The sequence below is a fragment of the Capricornis sumatraensis genome, chromosome 6 (genome assembly GCF_032405125.1).
Source record: "Capricornis sumatraensis isolate serow.1 chromosome 6, serow.2, whole genome shotgun sequence".
NCBI lineage: Eukaryota > Metazoa > Chordata > Mammalia > Artiodactyla > Bovidae > Capricornis > Capricornis sumatraensis.
This window is the reverse complement of record NC_091074.1, coordinates 94411311-94432349: the sequence shown is the minus strand read 5'-3', so window position 1 is coordinate 94432349 and position 21039 is coordinate 94411311. Positions and strand designations below refer to the sequence as shown.

The 21039-nt window shown below is 39.3% G+C and overlaps 1 protein-coding gene and 1 pseudogene across 3 annotated transcripts in view; both read right to left on the bottom strand.

Annotated features, from left to right (window-relative positions):
- PTPDC1 (protein tyrosine phosphatase domain containing 1) overlaps positions 1-21039 on the bottom strand; it is a 47969-nt gene that overhangs the window by 6422 nt on the left and 20508 nt on the right. Inside the window, exons 1-6 of one of the 3 annotated variants that reach the window (XM_068974070.1) lie at positions 8993-9266; positions 8336-8507; positions 6200-6280; positions 5857-5975; positions 4514-4651; positions 1550-2805 (exon numbers count right to left, since the gene is read on the bottom strand). In XM_068974070.1, coding sequence (XP_068830171.1) covers positions 1550-2805; positions 4514-4651; positions 5857-5975; positions 6200-6280; positions 8336-8507; positions 8993-9266 — 2040 coding nt within the window. Of the gene's footprint in view, positions 1-1549; positions 2806-4513; positions 4652-5856; positions 5976-6199; positions 6281-8335; positions 8508-8992; positions 9267-21039 lie in introns of those variants that run through there. The other 2 variants (XM_068974071.1, XM_068974072.1) reach the window with 2 other exon arrangements.
- On the bottom strand, positions 16797-17273 carry LOC138080673 (large ribosomal subunit protein uL23 pseudogene; annotated as a pseudogene).

Here is a 21039-nt window from a genome sequence, read left to right as displayed (position 1 = left end):
ACCACGTGACCTCAAGCACATCACTTGACCTCTGTGAGTTTTCTCACCTGTGATACTTAGTTCGTAAGTACTGAAAGGTTAACAAAGAATTTGTAAATAGTATCATCTGTCTCACAGGATTACTGTGAAAATCACATGAAACAATGTGAAAGGGCCTTAGGGATACACAGAATTCAACTGATTTTCTTTATTACTGAAAGACCCACAATAAAATCCAGAAAGGAAAAAAGGCAAACCTATCCGAAGGATAGAGTTGTATCTACATCTAGAAAATGCTTTTGTATATATATTATGTGTTCAAACTGTTTGGTCATGTGGGGCAGACCTACGGTGGGGTGGTGAGCTGTCGAGCCTGAAACCGGAGGTCCTGCCGCTAGCTACCGTGGCTCAGTTAGGCGGAGGAGACCCGCCTACTGAGTGGAATGTTTGTTCAGCTTGGAGCACGAAATAAAGAAAATATTTCATGTTGGAAGACAGCAATACATTTAACTATTGATTAAGCAAAACACTACAATTCTGATGAAAAAATCATATGTGGAAGTGCTCTCCTCCTGTCAAACAGTTGTAGGTGAAGGCAGGCTCCATGCCTCCTCTTCTTGCCTCTGCCATCTGGAAGGCCTGACCTCCTGGAAAGTGTACACACCTTGCTTGATTAGTGGTAGGAGATGGAAAAGCAGCTACAAATAATTCATGGTACATTATGGGATAACAAGCCAAAATACCACTGAGCCAGGCCTCCCCAGGTCAGCCCTACATTTGGGCAGTTTACCATAACTAGGTTTATAAGGCTTGTCTTCTCTCTAATCAGCTGCTCATTCTAGGCAGAGAGCATGATTTTAGACATCTCCCTCATAAAAGTACAACACAAAACGATGTTAAAGTTTAAAATGTCACATTCTAATTTAAGTAAAAGCCAAGAAATAGAACTCAGGGACTCAATCTCAGATAAAACTAGTGGACACAGGGGCTCTGTGGCTACTCCCATTTGCTTTCTGGAATCCAACACCTGCCTTGTTTGGTGGGCTGGGGAGGGATTGCTGAGCAGTCAGCACTCATCACTCATCTTTCTGTCCTTACTTGATACTTGGGTTAATGAGCTTTGGGAAAGAATTGTCTCTATTTCATTTTATCTCTCAGCTTGGGGTTCTCCAAGTGTGGTTCCCTGCTAGGGCTCAGGTTAGAGATGCTTCAGGTCAGTTCCTACAGTTGTCTATCCATCTGGCCATCAGTCCCACAGGCCCAGCCAGGAAGAAGGAAACTACTGTCATCAATCACTATCATTGCCATGTTCAGTCAAGCACACTGATGACTGTTGAGCACTAAGTGCTTTCTTTCACAGAGACTGAAATGAACCTATACAAGAGACCTGTGTCTGTTGTTTCAATGACAGCAATTTGGTATTACAGTTGAGTAACTTGACATTCAAAAGTTATGTATTATACCAAAATGTCTTCAAATTCCTGAAAACAAATGAACCTGGGAAAGTGTATTACTTTTGCTCTGACAAAAATATTTCCTACTCATAAATAATTAAATGAAATACAAATACCTGCCACATTTCTACCTTCTTTTTCACTTCCTCCTTTTCTGCAATCTCATTTAAATTTGCCAGGGCTTTGGCTGCCAGTATTCTCCTTGCTTCAACACTCAACTCAGACTGTAAAGCCATATGTGCAGCAACTTCAGACAGGTATTTGCTGTTCTGAGTTTCATTCCCCAAGAACTGTGCTTTGGGACTGGACCCACAGTCCACAGGGCGGCGGCAAGTCTCACCATCCTCTGCAACAGAGCTTGGGCCACGACCACTGTGACTTTCACACCCACAGTGGTACACTTTCTGTTGAGAACAGTTTGGTCCCTTAGGAATATTTGCAAAGTTTGGTGCGACTGGTTCCCCAGGGTTGTATGAACCTGAAATTCCTGAAGAGAAGGTTCTACTTCTCTGTACTTCCTTTGGAATGCTCGTCCTATGGAAAATTGATGACCCATCATCTTTGAGTCCCTCTGGGACTCCAAATTTAGTGTGATTCCAGAAAGAAAATGTATTGCGGACCAGTGTTTCCTTATTTAAATCTAGTTGTGGAGACTGTGGGTAGTAACAACGGCTTATGTGCTTCTGCTGCCTGGGATTATGGCAAAGCAAGGCTTGGGCAGGCACTGTCCATGGAGTCCTCCCTTGCTCCAGAAGCGACTCGGGCCTTTTTAAATCTGAGTCACTGTAGCTGAGCTGCCTTTTCAGATGAGCCAGGGGCTGAAGACACTCGACATTCCGCCTCTTCCAAAGAGGGTCCAACTCTTGCTCACTGGAAAGAACCACATCCTGATTCTCAAAATCCATCACCACTGCATTGGGGGTGAAAGTGTCTGATGCATCACTGTCATGTCTCAGTAACTCCTTATCCAGCTGCCTTGTGATCATCTCAGAAACAGTCTTTTCAATTTCAGCTGAGAGGCCAGGTATGTCGGCCACTTCTTCTGTCACCACTGGCCTGTTCTCAGCTAAGTCCAGCAGCAATTTGCAAATGAGGTGGATAATTTTGGGTATGTGTTTCAGAAGTCGTGCCTCATATCCATGAAGCAGATGCCGCTGACGAATGAGATACTGTGCTAGGGTGACAGCATGTGCCTTGGGGTCACAGCAAGAGAATATATTGCGAAGAGGAATCAGAAACTGAGTAAATTCCCTTACACAGAGTAGCTGTCCTCGAGTTTGTATGGAATTAGGTCGCTTTGCCCGAACAAATATAATTGCTTGGTCAGCAGTCATTCTTGTTGCAAAAACTAAGTAACATGCTATTAAAACACCTAAACAATGAAGAAATGAAGATTGGTATGAGAAAAATTTATATTTTTAGTTATACTCTTTGATGATTTTAAAATTTGAATATGTATTAGGAAACCATATATATATAGGGACATTTTAAGAACAATGATAACTTTTAAACTTTTGGTACACGGGTTCACCTATTTACTTGTCTCTGTGGTAACCCTCCCCTTGACTTAGAACCCTTGGCCACCTCTGTACCACAGGGCAAGCACAAGTACTGTCACAGTGAACCTGAGCAGGTGTGGAGTAAGGAAGGATGGCTGAGTGTGGAGGGCAATGACTGAATGAACTGATGACCTGGTTCATTTATCCTCATTATGCCCAACTCCAACATGGAAGAAAGCCAATACTGCTTTCCACTCTGAACAGTTCTTAAAAATTTCTATTCAATCACTCCATACGTTCTGCTTGGAACTTTCCAGCCCTTTCAGCTTTGACATCAATTGGTGGCACATTCCAGACCTGCATTTTTCCCACTTGGGTATTTTTATCTTTGGCGACTATTCATTTTCACAATCTATTTCCTCTCTTGAAGTTTCTTCTTTAAGAATAAACTAATGCCTAAACTAATACATATTTTCCTCCAGACCACAGATACTTTTCTATAAGTACTTAATAGTAAGGAAGACCACATTAACAGTGTAAAAATTATGTACTATCATTAATACTAAACTGAAATGAATAGTAAAAAGGTGATAAATTAATTTAAATACAACAGTTAATTAACATCAAGTAAAAGGCAAATCAAAAGACATCTGTGTGACTCATGAAGTTTCTGAATCTCATTACACATGAAAATCAGAACCTCTGAAAAATGCCTGGTTTCCTAGTATGACGTAAGGTCCAACATATCTTTCTCACTAGGATAAGGCAGTTCTTTAGGGCAAGTATGATATATCTGCAGAACTATCACATGGAATCCCTAGAACAGTGAGATCTTGGCTCAACCATGAGAGCTGACAATCTGAAGCAGAACTACGTCCCCATCCCCCTCCCCAGTAAGTGGGAAGGCCAGCGGTAAGTACATGGGTACATTGTAAACAGAGTCAAACTCTGGTGTCTGGCTGGATTAGATGACCAATGAAGATTCCATCCTTTTTGTGCCCTAGTTTCGGCATTGCTCTGATATTCTGCTGCATTTTAAAGTAAAATCATTGATTTTTATACAGAATTTAGGCACAGTTAAGACCCTACAAACAAAATCCTTATAGCAGTGGCTTTAAATCATGGTCCTGTCACTTTAGATACAGCAAATTAACCTCCTTCAAAACTTACAGTGTTGCTAACAACTTAAAAAGATTACTGGATGAAACAATGCTTGCTATTTCCATTATTATTTTGGTTAATGAAGATAAAATTTTAAAAAGACTTATGTATTAAAAACAAAAGTATTGACTTTTTTCCTTCAAAGAAGAAAATCAGTAAGGTCATTCAGCTAGCTATGGAAACCCACCTATTTTTCAATATGATGCAGTTTTAACTCTAAATCATTCAAAAAATACTCTCATGGATATATGGTCACTGAAACTATCTATTTAAGATATTTCAAGTATCTTTTATTGACTTGCTCCATTTGACTCCAAACCTTCGATAGGAATCTGAAAACTATCCTTTAGAACTAGGAAATGTTTTTCCTTATATGTTTAAATACACAGAAAGGCAATAAAACCACCCCCTAGAATTTACCTGTTCGACCAAGCCCTGCATGACAATGGATAGCTACTTTTCCTTCTTGTAAGGCAAATGTCATCACCTTCACCATATCTAAGATGGTGGTAAGGGACGCTACACCATAATCCTTCCATCCAAAGTTGTAGAAATAAACTGGACAATGAGAAAGAACAAGAAGAAATCAACATATAGGAGAAATACTTGCAAAGACATTCGAAAAAACTGAGTGAAGTCATGAAAAGTACACAGCTGTAAAACACGCAGATCTCACTGGATGTGTAGACCTAAAATAACAGGCTTTTCCCATTTCCAGTAAATTTACTGTTAGCATTTCTTAAAAAGCATATTCTGTGTAATTTAACACATTTCCTGCTGAAACTCAGAAATAATTAATGAAAAGCAGGATTATAAATTAAAGTTGATGACCTATGCCAAAATTACTCTACCATGGAGGGGAAGCATGCAACCTTGTTTAAGCACTGAAACATGTCTAACTGACTGATAAATGACATGAGGTGGTACATACAGATTTTTCTAACTAGTGGGATAAAAAGCTAACATGAACTTCAAGTTGTAGAAGTGGCACAGGTTGATCCTTTCCAGCTTGGTGTGAATGACACATGTTCAGGGGATTCTATGCTAAAGCTCCTGTGACTGATAGCTTCTGGACTTGTCACATACAGAATCCCCACATCCTACCCACTGGGTAGAGCTATGCGGTAGGAAAAAGCACAAAGAAGTCCTGGGTTCTAATCCTGTTGCTATGTTTAAGTTGTGTAATCCTGGGCAAGTCAGAACTTCCTCAGTCTGTGTGACCTCATATGTGAAGCAGAACAACAACTATATATATATATATATATATATATATATATATATATATATATATATATATATATAGTTAAACGTTCATTTATTTGTTTGGCTGTGCTGGGTCTTGGTTGCAGCATGTGGGATCTACTTCCCTGACCAGGGATAGAACCCAGGCCCCCTGCATTGGGAGCACAGTCTTAGCCACTGGACCATCAGGGAAGTCTCAGAACAACTACATTACACGAATGCTTTAAGGATTAAATGAGATGATAGGTCTGACATACTGTTTATGTTAATTATGCAGGTATTATTTCTATAAGATCTCCTCTCAAGATCTCTCTCACAGGAAAAAAGAAATTCTGTACTTTCAACACCAATACTAAATAAGATATTTAAAGACAAAGTTATCTCATCTTCACTTTTCAGAAGCCCTACTATACTGTGCATGAACTTTGTTTCCATTACCTTTTTAACCTAAGAACTGAGCAGACAAAAGTCTCTGAGTTCTGTCCTTGGTAACGTATGGAAAGGAGGTTGGAAGGACTTACTGCCAGCCTCCATGAAAGCTTCAGGAAGATATGTGAAGCCACTTTCTTGTTCCAGAGGGTTCCCACAGCTGGCATGCTCACCAGGACGCTGCAGGTTAATAATACTTTTTATCCCATGGCTTAAAGGAAAAAGAAGAAAATTAGTCATATTGGGGAGGTAGTGTTAACAAAAAATAACCATTTTTGGTATTAATAAACATTACTCTTAAAACTTTATCTTACTTGAAATAAGTTCCTCACATTTCTGTTGGTAAAATGAAAGGACTTTTCTATTTTAAGTCAAAAGCAGTGGAAAAGAAGACATAAGCTGGCTTATTACAGTGTCTAAACATGCAACATTTACCTTCGGAACTGCTCAATGATACAGAACTTCTCCAGGACCTCAGTGGATGGGCGTGCCATGGCCAGGATATTATCAGTGACCCTACAGATGGGAGAAGGGACTGATGAAATGCACAGAACTGAGAAAGTAAGATTTCAAGCCCTTACTTTTTCTCTGATTTCAACAATACTGTAAGATAAGAATCTCCTTATACAAATCTGGCTTCAATTCTGTACTATGATTAGGGCTATAAGAAACCCTCACTTCTTAAATCCCCGGAAACAATTCCAGAACATAATGTATTTATGAGCTCCAGCAAAGTATCTTCAAGGACTTTCATGAGATTCTAGTGGCCATGACAGAATGATGGAGAAACCTCAGCTCCATGTAGCAAAAGTAACATCCTGGATTAGTTATCTAGAGGTTACTGACTAAATGAGGAGGGCCAGTTGGGAAGCATTTTTAGTTACTTTAGTTATCTATACCTCAGTTATCTAATGTGTTGAGTGAGGGTAATAACGCCTGCCTCATAGGGTCGGTGTGAGAATTCAATATGATGTGACTATAAAGTCTTTTAGCATAAATTCTGGCATGTGGTTATGAATAAATGCTGAGTTATTGTGATTTAGGAAAAAAATATCACTTTGGAGTCAGTCAGGCCTGGTTTCAAATGCTGGCTTTTCTATTTTCCAGCTGTGCAGCAAATTACTTAGTCTCTCTGGACTTCAATTCCTTATCAATAAGATGACACTAACAATGCCTACTTAAAAGGGTATTATGACCATAATAATTTGAAAATGTCTAGCACTGTGACTGGCCTGTAACCAAATGGATGTTTACTGAGTGTACAAATGGACAGAGGCCCAGTAAATGGCTGTCATTCTCACTAGGGCTCTAACTTCCCTCTGTTCTGATCAAATTTCTCACCAGTGGTCTGGTGAAAGATACCTAAGATAGACTGTCACAAGCTGTGGGTTACAAGAACCTGAGAGGAGTAACAGAGACATCAGATGAGCAGGTCAGGATTCAGAAAGATACCATCTCTCGTGCCTGGGGCAATATCTAAAAACAGGGAACCACGAAGGTTTGGGATCCCCCAAATGTAATAGCACTTAGTGTAAGATTAGGAGAGATGTAATGTGAAAGCAGCAGAGGTGAAAACAAGAGAGTTTAGTCAACAATAAACCAGAAATGTTAATGTGACCTTAAGCTGCATTATTATAAATTTATGTGTCTGGCCACATCTCAGGAGTAGTGTTTGCTTTTTCATGACACTCTTTAAGAAAGGTAGTGATGAAGGTAATGACAGTGGACCCCAGACTATAACACTACACATGTACCCAACAAATCCAATGTGAAAAAGTACAGGGCTGGAGATTAGTAAACTGGCTGACAAATATCTGATTTGTACATGGATTCTTACTCTATAAAATGATTCACCAGCAGAGTTATTTAAATAGTGAATTCTTCTTAGTGCATTCCAAATATGGTTTTAAATATCAGAATTTTTCAAAGATATCACTATATCAAAAAAGGTATACTTGACAATTTGCTAATAATAATAAAAACAGCATGATTCAATAATGAATGAATTACACTTACGTACCATAAACAATGAAAGCATTTTACATCATCTACTGAACTGACAACTTATACCACCCTCTACTGAGGCAGACTGGAAGTGTATGTATTTGTATGAAAATGTATCCTTTTATACAGAGTACAGGAACAAAATAAAAATGAGGCTAAAGTTCACCTACATGAAAGTGAAAAACTACCTATATACCTCATAATTTCTCAAATTTATAGCTGAATATTTTAACTGTTTCTAGCAGTCTCTGAAATTTAAAATCTATCTAGTTACCAATTCTTTAAGATACTTTACCTACAACATTCTACTTTATTAAAAAAAAATAATCCTGTAGGGTTGGTTTCATTATTTCCATTTTACTGATGAGGAAACTGTGGTTCAGAGTGCCTGTGAGTAGGCCAGACTGTCAAGAGGGGAAGCCAGGGATGGAAGGTGAGGCCCTCTGACTTCAAAATCCCACATTCCTTCTTCTACAGGCTACTGCCTCTGGCCATCACCTACACCTCCATTTCCTTTTCCTACTTAGCAGTAGGTGGGAGCTATCAAAGACTGACAGAATCACTTACCAGGACGAGTAGACCCCTTTAACAGCTTGTTCCTGTTCACTCCAGCGAGCTGCATTTTCATACTTGCAAGCTTTGCCACCACATGCCACAGAACAGGCCACATGTCCAGGAATGACATGGCGCAAACGCTCTCCAACTTTTGTATATTTTGGCGTTGGACGTCCTGAATTTCCTAGAACAGACGAAGAAGGGAAGATTTAAAGTCCTACTCTCCAAATGGAATAGTAACAAGGGAAAGAGCTTCCAATTTCTCTCAGGATTGCATATGACAAGTTGGTGCTAAATCCCCTTCATTTTGTCAGGAATAAAACTGTTTCCCTTTCATATAAGTGCACTATCCTTTACTTCGGAAAAGGCCTTTGCACACAAGAATCTCCATATGGGGTACTGGTAATGAAAAGGAAGAAACTGGTACAGGAGATCTTCTACAAAGAAATTAGTTTTACACAAGAACTACATTTTTAATGAAAAAAACATAAAACGTTCAATCATTTTTATCTATTACATGTCTACTGAATCTCTTAGCATAACAGACAATAAAAAGTAGAACACAGAATTCTCAAAATTTTAAAAGGTATAAACACAGCATAGCTTCTTCACAATCATTGTATTTAAACTTAAAAGTGTGTCAATCTTTAAGAAGAAAAGGAGCTTTACTTTTTCTCTCGGGGCAAGTTGGGTTTCTCTCAGCACAGCTGACAGAGGACATGGCCACCATCACCTGGAGAGAGGACGAGGACAGCACCTTGGCAGCAGAGCTGCGCCGCCCCTGCTGCAGCCGCAGGATAGGGTCGGAGGCAGAGTGGCGACGACCCTCGAAAAAGGAGCTGAGGAATGGCACAGCAGAGAGCCTCCGGGGTGGATCCTGCATGGTGCTGGGCTTCCAGGAGGGAAGAGCTGGAGGCGAGATGTCAGCACCAGCCTGCTCCATGATGAAGTTACACTGAGATGTGAGCATCACTCTGCGTGATCTAACTGCTGTTCAGGATAGGCTGACTTGTTTCCATAGTGACAAACAAAGAAAGTACTGATTCCCACTCAGATCTGTACCAGCAAAATCCCTTATGAATGGACTGTGTTTTGAACAGATTGTTCGAATACAGGGAAGAATAACATGTATTTTAAATAGATTATACCTAAAATGTGACTTTTCTACTGTTTCTCTTTTTTTTTTTTTAAAAAAATGGTCTTTTATTTTTCACTATTGAATATGTTCCTATATAGCATGCTATTTCAATTTAAGATTTCCAATTTTATTGAAAAATAATTGGCATACATCACTATATAAGTGTAAGGCATACAGCATGATGGTCTGATTTACACATATTTTGAAATGATCAATTTAATATTTAGTTTAAGTTGACACAATGAAGATAGTTAATAATTTTTCTTTTTTTTTTTTTTTTGTCAGGCAATTCAGCAATATATATTAAAGATCTTGAAAATATTCAATCTTTTTTTTTTTTTTTTTAATTCTTACATGTGTTCCCAAACATGAAACCCCCTCCCACCTCCCTCCCCATAACATCTCTGTGGGTGATCCCCATGCACCAGCCCCAAGCATGCTGTATCCTGCGTCAGACATAGACTGGCGATTCAATTCTTACATGATAGTATACATGATAGAATGCCATTCGCCCAAATCATCCCGCCCTCTCCCTCTCTCTCTGAGTCCAAAAGTCCGTTATACACAGCTGTGTCTTTTTTCCTGTCTTGCATACAGGGTCATCATTGCCATCTTTCTAAATTCCATATATATGTGTTAGTATACTGTATTGGTGTTTTTCTTTCTGGCTTACTTCACTCTGTATAATCGGCTCCAGTTTCATCCATCTACTGTTTCTCAAATACCATCAAAAAGATCTGACTGCTTAGAGAACTATATCTAAAATATTGTAATGAATTTAGAAAAATGTCTTTATGATGCAAACACACACATTATTAAAATACCTAAATTTTGTTCTTCCTTTCGTATCTATTCTCTGAACATTTTGAAAAATATTCTCTTTCTACTCCTCTCTGGAACAGGGCAGATAAAAAGTTAGTTGTAATAAAGTGGGACATATTAGATACCTCTAACATTATTAAAACATCATTTTTCAAAGCCAAAAATCCCTCTATTTTTTGTTTAGTTGCTAAATCATATCTGACTCTTTCACAGTCTCATGGACTATAGCCTGCCAGGCTCCTCTGTCCATGGGATTTCCCAGGCAAGAATACTGGAGTGCATTGCCATTTCCTTCTCCAGGGAATCTTCCCGACCCAGGGACTGAACTCGCATCTCCTGCACTAAAGGTAGACTATCAGTGGGCCACCTTGGAAGCCCCAAACCCTCTATTATTTTATAGAACAACTTCAGAAATGCTTGGAGAGAAGAAATAAAGACATCTTGAGGGCTGGTATACTAACCAAAGACATTTATTTTCATATTTCTATTTTCAGAATATGAAAATCCAATTCTTGGTTATTGGATAGTTATAGCAGTCATAACTACAGCCCTCAAAAACTCAAAAGACATGCTTCTGTGTCTTTTGTTGCTGACTAAGGGGAAAGAGAAGCTTCAATAATGTCTTGGCAGAGACACAGGAAGAAAATCCACTAAGTATCACATTTTTTAAAGGAACTGGATGAGGGGGAGGTTGCAACTTGAGGATAAAGGATATAAAGAACACAGAAACTGTAACAACCACCCATTGTCCGCCTCCTCTCTTGTTAATGTCAAACTGTAACACCCTCACCCCCCCCCTCCCCGTGTCTTTTTCTCTTTCTGTTTCTCTAAATGGTATTCTGGCCATGTGCAGATGGAAACAAACTATTGTCACAGATAGGGCTCTTTGCTTTGTTCTGTTCTATTTTAATAATTAATAATGCTTTAAAACCTGCTCCTTTTAAAACACACCCCCATTTCTCCAAATGGATATGTTTTGTCAAATAAGATACAGCAGCTCAATTTGGTGTCTAAATTCGAGTGTAGCACCCTGCCCCTGTCATTTTGTAAACAGCAATGAAAAAGAATTTCTTCTAATGTAGTCTATTCAGAAGGCACAGCTTCCACAGTTTTAAAGGAAAGGAAAGGACAGAGGATGTGGTGAGGAAAGCATGTTGGCACCTGATGTCAAGAGGCCCTAAATGCTCAAAATAAGGAGTCTGAGTCTGCTACTGGGGAACAGGAGTCTGACTCAAGTTTCTCAGGGTTAATACTCCCTGCAAAGACAGGGACTGAAGTCAAGGACTGAGGGCCTGCTGGGACAGTGACAGTAAGTGTGGGAGCAAGATAGTACAGGGGCGGACACTGCACTGCATGCCAAGACTTCAAGTCTAAGTGAGCAGCAACAAGACACTCAAGTCAGTAAATATGGAGTCCATAACGAGAAGGTGCCATAGAAAACCCAGCAGGCAATCTCCATCTGAGATGAAAATGCATGTGAGGCAGCAACTAGGAGGCCTCAACCAGTGAGCAGGAAATGCTTGATCTGTGCAGCTCTAAGGACATGAGAGTTCAAGTGACTCTGCTCTCAACAGTTCTGAAAATGAGAATGAATTTGATGAGGATAGGACTTGTCTGGACCAAGCTAAGGAAGGGAAGATTTTTGTATCATCTCAGGAATAATTTCTGCTGTGAAATCTTAAGAACTGGGCTGGCCTCAAATAAATATGCAACCACTTAGTGGGCTGAGTTACCAGACAGGGACACTGAGTTTGGGCTTTCAGTAAAGTGGAGTGAAGGCAAACAGGAATCCAAAAGGTGACTGCAGCCCTCCCTCTCAGCATATTCTTGCCTTGCTCACTCAACTGGGGCACCCAGGGGTGCTGGGATACACTGGCACTGTCTGGTGCTGAACTGGAGTGCTACCCACCTGTGGGCATGACAGACAGAGCAGAGGCCTCCATTCCCCAAGACATGTCAGAACTGTCAACCTCACTATTGCATGCTCCAAACTACTCCTTTAAAAATGCCCAATTCATAGCCAAATTCACCTTTAAAAATCAGTTTTTATTTATGCCAAATGATGTTACAATAGGGAAGAGTACCTTTCATTCCACCCCTAAACTCATCTTCCTTTCAATATTTGTCCACAGGCACATAGATTTTCTATATATTTGTAGTCATAATTGCAAATAATTTCCCCTGCTTTTACTAAGCAGCACAGCCAACACCTTCCCATTTTGCTTTAGTCTTATTTTCATTTAGTGGATGCACAAGATTTTGATGCATTATAATTTACCTAGTCATTCTTTAGCTGTTGACTATTTAGGCTATTATCAATTATATTGTTTAAAAATAAGGTATTATATATTTTCAGGATTAAAATTTTTTACTTCTATTTTTTTCCTTCATTAAACCAGAGATGATATGACTGGTGTGCAAGGCTCATATTTTTATTTACTTGACTTTACATGTTTGAACAACTAACTTTATACAAGTGGAAAGGAGTAACATTTTATAGCAAATCACAGGTTTTTCCTGAGGTCAGAGAGGAACACAGCATTAAAATAAAGATCAAGAGATGCTGTCTCTGATAAGCTATTTTGCCAACCTCCGTGACCTCAGAAATCCATATCTCCACATAACCATGTTTTCACTCATAGAATGTTGCCAAAAAGCAATCATGCCATGACTTTAAAGGGATTATCTTCTAATTCATGGAATAAAACATGTTAGAACTTGTACCAAATTAGTACAAATTGGTCTTTCTTTTTTGTATTATTTTAAAAAACAGTTATTTTATTCATTTTGTGGATCAATTTAGTTACTAATACTCATACTTTTTGTTTCACACCTCTGTAAGACTTTGTATTACATCCTAAAAATCAATTAAAATTTTTAAATTGGGATGAATCATATAGATTGCTAATGATGAATTGTTCAGACTAACATTTTAATATTTATTTAAATTAGCAATTGGAAAAAATGAAGCCTTTTTCTTAAAAGGAGCAACAAGACTACTTAATTTCTAGTATTTTTCATGTTTTATATAAAATGGAAGTGTTTTAAAGCAAGAGTAATTTTATGAAGGGCCATATTTTCAATAGACATCTAAAAGCTAAAAAAACTTTTTTTCTGACAACCACAGAGATAGGCTGTTGTTGTTCTTGTTCAGCCGCTCAGTCATGTCCGACCCTTTGCAACCCCACAGACTGCAGCACGCCAAGCTTCCCTGTCCTTCATCATCTCCTGGAGCTTGCTCATACACATGTCCATAGAGTCTCATGTCCATTTAGTCACATGTCTATGTAGTCTCAGTCCTAAGTCAATAAAGCAGTCATTTCCAGGAGCTAGACAACAACGCTGACTTTTTAGCTTCTTTTTTTCCACTTTTTGTGACAGAAGACTCATTTCTCACAAGGCAATTAACTATTCAACTGTTTGACAGCTCAAGATGTTTTCTACTGTTGAGTCAAAATCCATTTCTCTGTAAACACTGGTCCTGGTATCTCCCTTTGAAAGCGAAAGTCGCTCAGTCGTGTCCGACTCTTTGCAACCCCACAGACTGTACAGTCCATGGAATTCTCCAGGCCAGGATACTGGAGTGGGTAGCCTATTCCTTCTCCAGGGGATCTTCCTGAACCAGGAATCGAACCAGTGTTTCCTGCATTGCAGGCAGATTCTTTACCAACTGAGCTATCAGTGAACTTAAAAATGAAAAATAAAGCATCTCTCTGACTTGCAAGGTTTTCAAATATTTGAAGACAGAACCTCTCCAAGACTCCCCCATTGCAAATCTTAATTTTTACAAACATTAATAGTCATTGCTTCCAGATCCTTCACTATAATTCATTTTCTTCAGAGAGTCCCCCAGCCCCTGGCTTCCCTTTACAGATAAACTTCTAAAAAGAAAATCTGACTTCATTTGCTATTTTCATTTGTGATCTGTTTCATGGCCACAGGACTGGAAAAGGTCAGTTTTCATTCCAATTCCAAAGAAAGGCAATGCAAAAGAATGCTCAAACTACTGCACAATTGCACTCATCTCACACACTAGTAAAGTAATGCTCAAAATTCTCCAAGCCAGGCTTCAGCAATACGTGAACTCCCTGATGTTCAAGCTGGTTTTAGAAAAGGCAGAGGAACCAGAGATCAAATTGTCAACTTCTGCTGGATCATCAAAAAGGCAAGAGAGTTCCAGAAAAACATCTATTTCTCCTTTATTGACTATGTCCAAGCCTTTGACTGTGTGGATCACAAGAAACTGGAAAATTATGAAAGAGATGGGAATACCAGACCACCTAACCTGCCTCTTGAGAAATCTGTATGCAGGCCAGGAAGCAACAGTTAGAACTGAACATGGAACAACAGACTGGTTCCAAATAGGAAAAGGAGTACGTCAAGGTCGTATATTGTCACCCTGCTTATTTAACTTATATGCAGAGTACATCATGAAAAACGCTGGGCTGGAAGAAACACAAGCTGGAATCAAGATTGCCAGAAGAAATCTCAATAACCTCAGATACGCAGATGACACCACCCTTATGGCAGAAAGTGAAGAGGAACTAAAAAGCCTCTTGATGAAAGTGAAAGAGGAGAGTGAAAAAGTTGGCTTAAAGCTCAACATTCAGAAAACTAAGATCATGGCATCCGGTCCATCACTTCATGGGAAATAGATGGGGAAACAGTGGAAATAGTGTCAGACTTAATTTTTTTTGGCTCCAAAATCACTGCAGATGGTGACTGCAGCCATGAAATTAAAAGACGCTTACTCCTTGGAAGAAAAGTTATGACCAACCTAGATAGTATATTCAAAAGCAGAGACATTACTTTGCTGACTAAGGTCCGTCTAGTCAAGGCTATGGTTTTTCCTGTGGTCATGTATGGATGTGAGAGTTGGACTGTGAAGAAAGCTGAGGGCCGAAGAATTGATGCTTTTGAACTGTGGTGTTGGAGAAGACTCTTGAGAGTCCCTTGGACTGCAAAGAGATCCAACCAGTCCATTCTGAAGGAGATCAACCCTGGGATTTCTTTGGAAGGAATGATGCTAAAGCTGAAGCTCCAGTACTTTGGCCACCTCATGCGAAGAGTTGACTCATTGGAAAAGAATCTGATGCTGGGAGGGATTTGGGGCAGGAGGAGAAGGGGACAACAGAGGATGAGATGGCTGGATGGTATCACGGACTCGATGGACATGAGGCTGAGTGAACTCCGGGAGATGGTGATGGACAGGGAGGCCTGGTGTGCTGCGATTCATGGGGTCGCAAAGAGTTGGACACGACTGAGCGAATGAACTGAACTGAACTGAACTGAAGGTCTCTGATGGTCCTTTTTATAGTTGTCTTATTTTTACTGCTTAGCACACATTCAACAGAGTTGAAAAATTTAGTTTTAAGTTTAAAAATATTTGGAAAGGATTTTACTTTTTGATGCAATCTCAAACTTATAGAAAAGTTTTAAGTATAATACAAAGAATTTTTTTTCTTGAATCATTTGAGAATAAGCTGCAGATATGCTGCTCCATTACTCTAAATAAGTTAGTGTATATTTCCCACAAAAAATTCTCTAAAATTCCCCCAAATCAGAAAATTATAATTGATATATTATTAGTTGCCTACTATTCCTCAGACCTCACACAAGTTCCACTGATTTATCTCAATGTTCCTTACAGTAAAATCATACTACACAATGTTTAGAATCACACACTTTCAGTTGTCTTCTCATTTATTTCACTTTAGAACAAGTTCCTCAGTCCTTCCTTGATATCGATGCCTTTGGCTTTTGAAGAGTACAGACCAGTTATTTTGTAGAACGTTCCCTCAATTTGGGTATGTCTGCTTCCTCATAATTAGATCTAATAAGTTCTGGTGTTTATGGTAAAAAATGATATTTAGAAACCAAGTCCAGATGCTAGGTGTGGTCACTACAGTTAAACAGTTGTTGCCTGCAGGCATTCTCAGTGGATAGAACTAAAGAATGCATACAATATATACACGTATACACACACATACACCACACATTTACATCCATATTTATATATGCATGCATTTATGTTGAAAACTGAGAGTTCATGCAGATGTTAGCAATTCTAATCCAACAACACAGGGCTCCTCCTAACAGCCCTCCTTCCATAAATACACAGGGGCTTCCCAGGTGGTGCTAGTGGTAAAGAATCTGCCTGCCAATGTGGGAGATGTAAGAGATGCAGGTTCGATCTCTGAGCCAGGAAGATCCCCTGTTCTGTAAATAAGTTCATTTGTACCATTTTTAAAGATTCCACATATAAGCAATGATACCTGTCTTTTTCTATCTGACTTCATATAACACCTGTCTTTCTTTATCTGACTTATTTCATTCAGTATGGCAATCTCTAAGTCCCTCCATGTTGCTGTAGATGGCATTATTTCATTCTTTTTTATAGCCAAGTAATAATCATTGTACACATGTACCACATCTTCTTTTTGTCTAGTTGTGTGTGTGTTTTTTCTTCATAGTGAAAACTTTTATATTTGGAATTAGCCAGCCAGACTCAGTTTAGATGATCCCAATTTTGCTGGCAACATCCAAAACATCATAGTCAGGAGCCAGTCGAACATAGGCCTTCTCCTCTCCATCAGGCCTGATCAGGGTATTGACCTTAGCCATGTCAATGGGACAGAGCTTCTTCACAGCCTGTTTAATTTGGTGCTTGTTGGCCTTGACATCCACAATGGATACCAGTGTGTAGTTGTCTTCTATTTTCTTCATGGATGACTTGGTGGTGAGGAGGAAATTGATGATGGCATAGTGGTCAAGTTTGTTTCTCCTAGGGGCGCTCTTCTGAGGATATTTGGGCTGCCTCCTGAGCTGCAGTGTTTTGGGCCGCCAGAAGGTGGGTGATGTCTGGATCTTCTTTTTCTTGTGGCTGTGGACACCTTTAAACACTGCTTTCTTGGCCTTCAAAGCCTTTGCTTTGGCTTCAGCTTTAGGAGAGGCAGGGGCTTCCTTCTTTGCCTTCGGCGCCATCTTCATGAAAAGCTATTTGTGTTTTCACTGTCATTTATTTTGAGGTAATTAAAAAAAAAATCTCTCCATTTCATCATGGACCCACTGGTTTTTTAGTAGCATGTTGTTTAGTTTCCATGTAACCTTGTTTTCACTTCTCTTCCTGTGGTTAATTTCTAGTTTCATGCTCCTGTGGTCAGAAAAGATGCTTGAAATTATTTATGCTCTTTAAAATTTGTTAGGGCTTGTTTTGTGTCCTAATATGTAGTCTATCCTAGAGAATATTCCATGTGCTCTTGAAAAGAATTTATTTTCCTTTTTTTTTTTTGGAGGTGGGGGAGTGGAATGTAATGTCCTGAGTACATCAGTTAAGTATAACTGTTGTATTGTGTCATTTAGGGTCTCTGTTACCTTACTGATTTTTCTGTCTGGAAGATCTGTCCATTGGTGTCAGTGGGATTTTAAAGTCTCTTAATATTAATATATTCCTAACAATTTTTCTTTTTTCTTGCTAGCATCTGTTTTAGGTATTCCTATATTGGGTGCATATATGTTAGTGAGCGTAGTATCTTCTTGTATTGACCCTTTTATCAATATACAGTGTCCTTCTTTATCTTTCTTTATGGTTTTTGTTTTAAAGTCTATTTTGCTTGATATAAGTATTGCCACCCCTGCTTTCTTGTCATTTCTATTTGCAGGAAATACCTTTTTCCATTCCCTCACTTTCAATCTATGTGTGTCCTTCACCCTAAGGTGGGTCTCCTGTTGGCAGCATCTTCTTTTATTATCTAGTCTGCCACTCTGTGTCATTTGATTGAAGCATTTAGTCCACTAACAATGAAAGCAATTTTTTTTGGGGGGGGGCATACTGCATGGCATGTGGGATCTTAATTCCCTGACCAAGGAATGAACTCAAGCCCTGGCAGTGAAAGAACAGAGTCCTAACCACTGGAATGCCAGGGAATTCCTTGTTTTTTCTTTTGTGTTTCCCTACTGTATTAGGGTTGAGTTTTCTTTTTGGTTTTTGTGAATCTATGCTTTTGACTTGTGGTTACCCTAGATTTCAAATATGTTAACTCATTACTATATCTACTCGTTTTACACTGGTAGTCATATTGGCTCAAACACATTCTAAAAGATCTACATTTTCTTACTCCTCTCCATTTTATAATTTTTATATCCTATTTTTATACTTTGTTTATCCTTTTGCTGTTTATTATAATCATTTTCACAAAAAATTTTATTGGTTTTCAAAACATATGTACTAGCTTAAGTGATCTTCAATCCTTTTATATATTTGCCTTTCCTATTGTGATTTTTTTCCTTCCCTATAGACACTTGCTTTTTTCTATTCAGAGAAGACCTTCCAATATTTCCTTTAGAACACATTTCCATTCAGTTCAGTTGCTCAGTTGTGTCAGACTCTTTGCAACCCCATGAATTGCAGCACGCCAGGCCTCCCTGTCTATCACCAACTCCCGGAGTTCACTCAAACTCATGTCCATCGAGTCGGTGATGCCATCCAGCCATCTCATCCTCTGTCGGCCCCTTCTCCTCCTGCCCCCAATCCCTCCCACCATCAGAGTCTTTTCCATTGAGTCAACTCTTCGCATGAGGTGGCCAAAGTATTGGAGTTTCAGCTTTAGCATCATTCCTTTTAAAGAACACCCAGGGCTGATCTTCAGAACGGACTGGTTGGATCTCCTTGCAGTCCAAGGGACTCTCAAGAGTCTTCTCCAACACCACAGTTCAAAAGCATCAATTCTTCGACACTCAGCTTTCTTCACAATCCAATTCTCACATCCATACATGACTACTGGAAAAACCATAGCCTTGACTAGATGGACCTTTGTTGGCAAAGTAATGTCTCTGCTTTTGAATATGCTATCTAGGTTGGTCATAACTTTCCTTCCAAGGAGTAAGTGTCTTTTAATTTCATGGCTGCAGTCACCATCTGCAGTGATTTTGGAGCCCCCCAAAATAAAGTCAGCCACTGTTTCCCCATCTATTTGCCATGAAGTGATGGGACCAGATGCCATGATCTTAGTTTTCTGAATGTTGAGCTTTAAGCCAACACAGGAAGTAAAGACTGTCCCAAACAAGATGAACCCAAACAGACTTATATCAAGACACATCATGATTAAAATGACAAAAGTTAAAGAGAGGATTCTAAAGACAGCAAGAGAAAAACAGTCAGTTATAAGGGATTCCCAGTAAGGCTATTAGCTGATTTCTCTACAGAAACTTTGCACGTCAGAAGGAAGTACCACAATACATTCAGTCCTGAAAGTAAAATGCCTGCAACCTAGGATACTCAACCCAGCAAGATTATCATTTAGAAAGAGAGATAAAAAATTTCTCAGATAAGCAAAAAACTAGAAGAATTAAGCAATTCTAAAAAGCCTCTTGATGAAACTGAAAGAGGAGAGTGAAAAAGTTGGCTTAAAGCTCAACATTCAGAAAACTAAGATCATTGCATCTGGTCCCATCACTTCATGGCAAATAGATGGGGAAACAGTGGAAACAGTGTCAGACTTCATTTTGGGGGGCTCCAAAATCATGGTGATTGCAGCCATGAAATTAAAAGACACTTACTCCTTGGAAGAAAAGTTATGACCAACCTAGATAGCATATTCAAAAGCAGAGACATTATTTTGCCAACAAAGGTCCGTCTAGTCAAGGCTATGGATTTTCCAGTAGTCATGTATGGATGTGAGAGTTGGACTGTAAAGAAAGCTGAGCACCAAAGAATTGATGCTTTTGAACTGTGGTGTTGGAGAAGACTCTTGAGAGTCCCTTGGACTGCAAGGAGATCCAACCAGTCCATTCTAAAGGAGATCAGTCCTGGGTGTTCTTTGGAAGGAATGATGCTGAAGCTGAAACTCCAGTACTTTGGCCACCTCATGCGAAGAGTTGACTCATTGGAAAAGACTGATGCTCGGAGGAATTGGGGGCAGGAGGAGAAGGGGACGACAGAGGATGAAATGGCTGGATGGAATCACCAACTCGATGGACGTGAGTTTGAGTGAACTCCGGGAGTTGGTGATAGACAGGGAGGCCCGGCGTGCTGCAATTCATAGGGTCACAAAGGTCGGACATGACTGAGAGACAGAACTGAACTTACTTCCTGTACCTAGATATCTTCCCCCTTTCATTTAGCAAGTTTTCAGCAATAATTTTTTCAAATGAATTTTCAATCCCCTTATGTCTTTCTTCTCCCTCAGGAATCTCTATTATGCATAAATTGGCATCCCATAGGTTAAATATGTTGGTTTCATTTTTTCTTTTCATTTGTCCTTTTGTCTGCTAACTGTGATTGGGTGATTTCCATTATTCTATCTTCCAGCTCCCTAATTCATTCTTCAGAATTAATTTGCTGTTTTAAAAAAATTTTATTTATTTTCATTGGAGGGTAATTACTTTACAATATTGTGGTGGGTTTTGCCATACATCAACATGAATCAGCCACAGGTGTACATGTGTCTCCCCATCCTGAACCCCCTACCCACTTCCCTCCCCACCCCATCCCTCTGGGTTGTCCCAAAACACCAGCTTTGAGTGCCCTGCTTCATGCATTGAACTTGCACTGGTCACCTGTTTTACATATGGTAATATACGTTTCAATATACATCAAATTGTCTCACCCTTGCCTTCTCCCACATGTCCAAAAGTCTGTTCCTTACATCTGTCTCTTTTGCTGTCTTCCATATAGAGTCGTCATTATTGTCTTTATAAATTCCATATTTATGCATTAATATACTGTGTTGGTATTTCTCTTTCTGTTTCTCCTTCT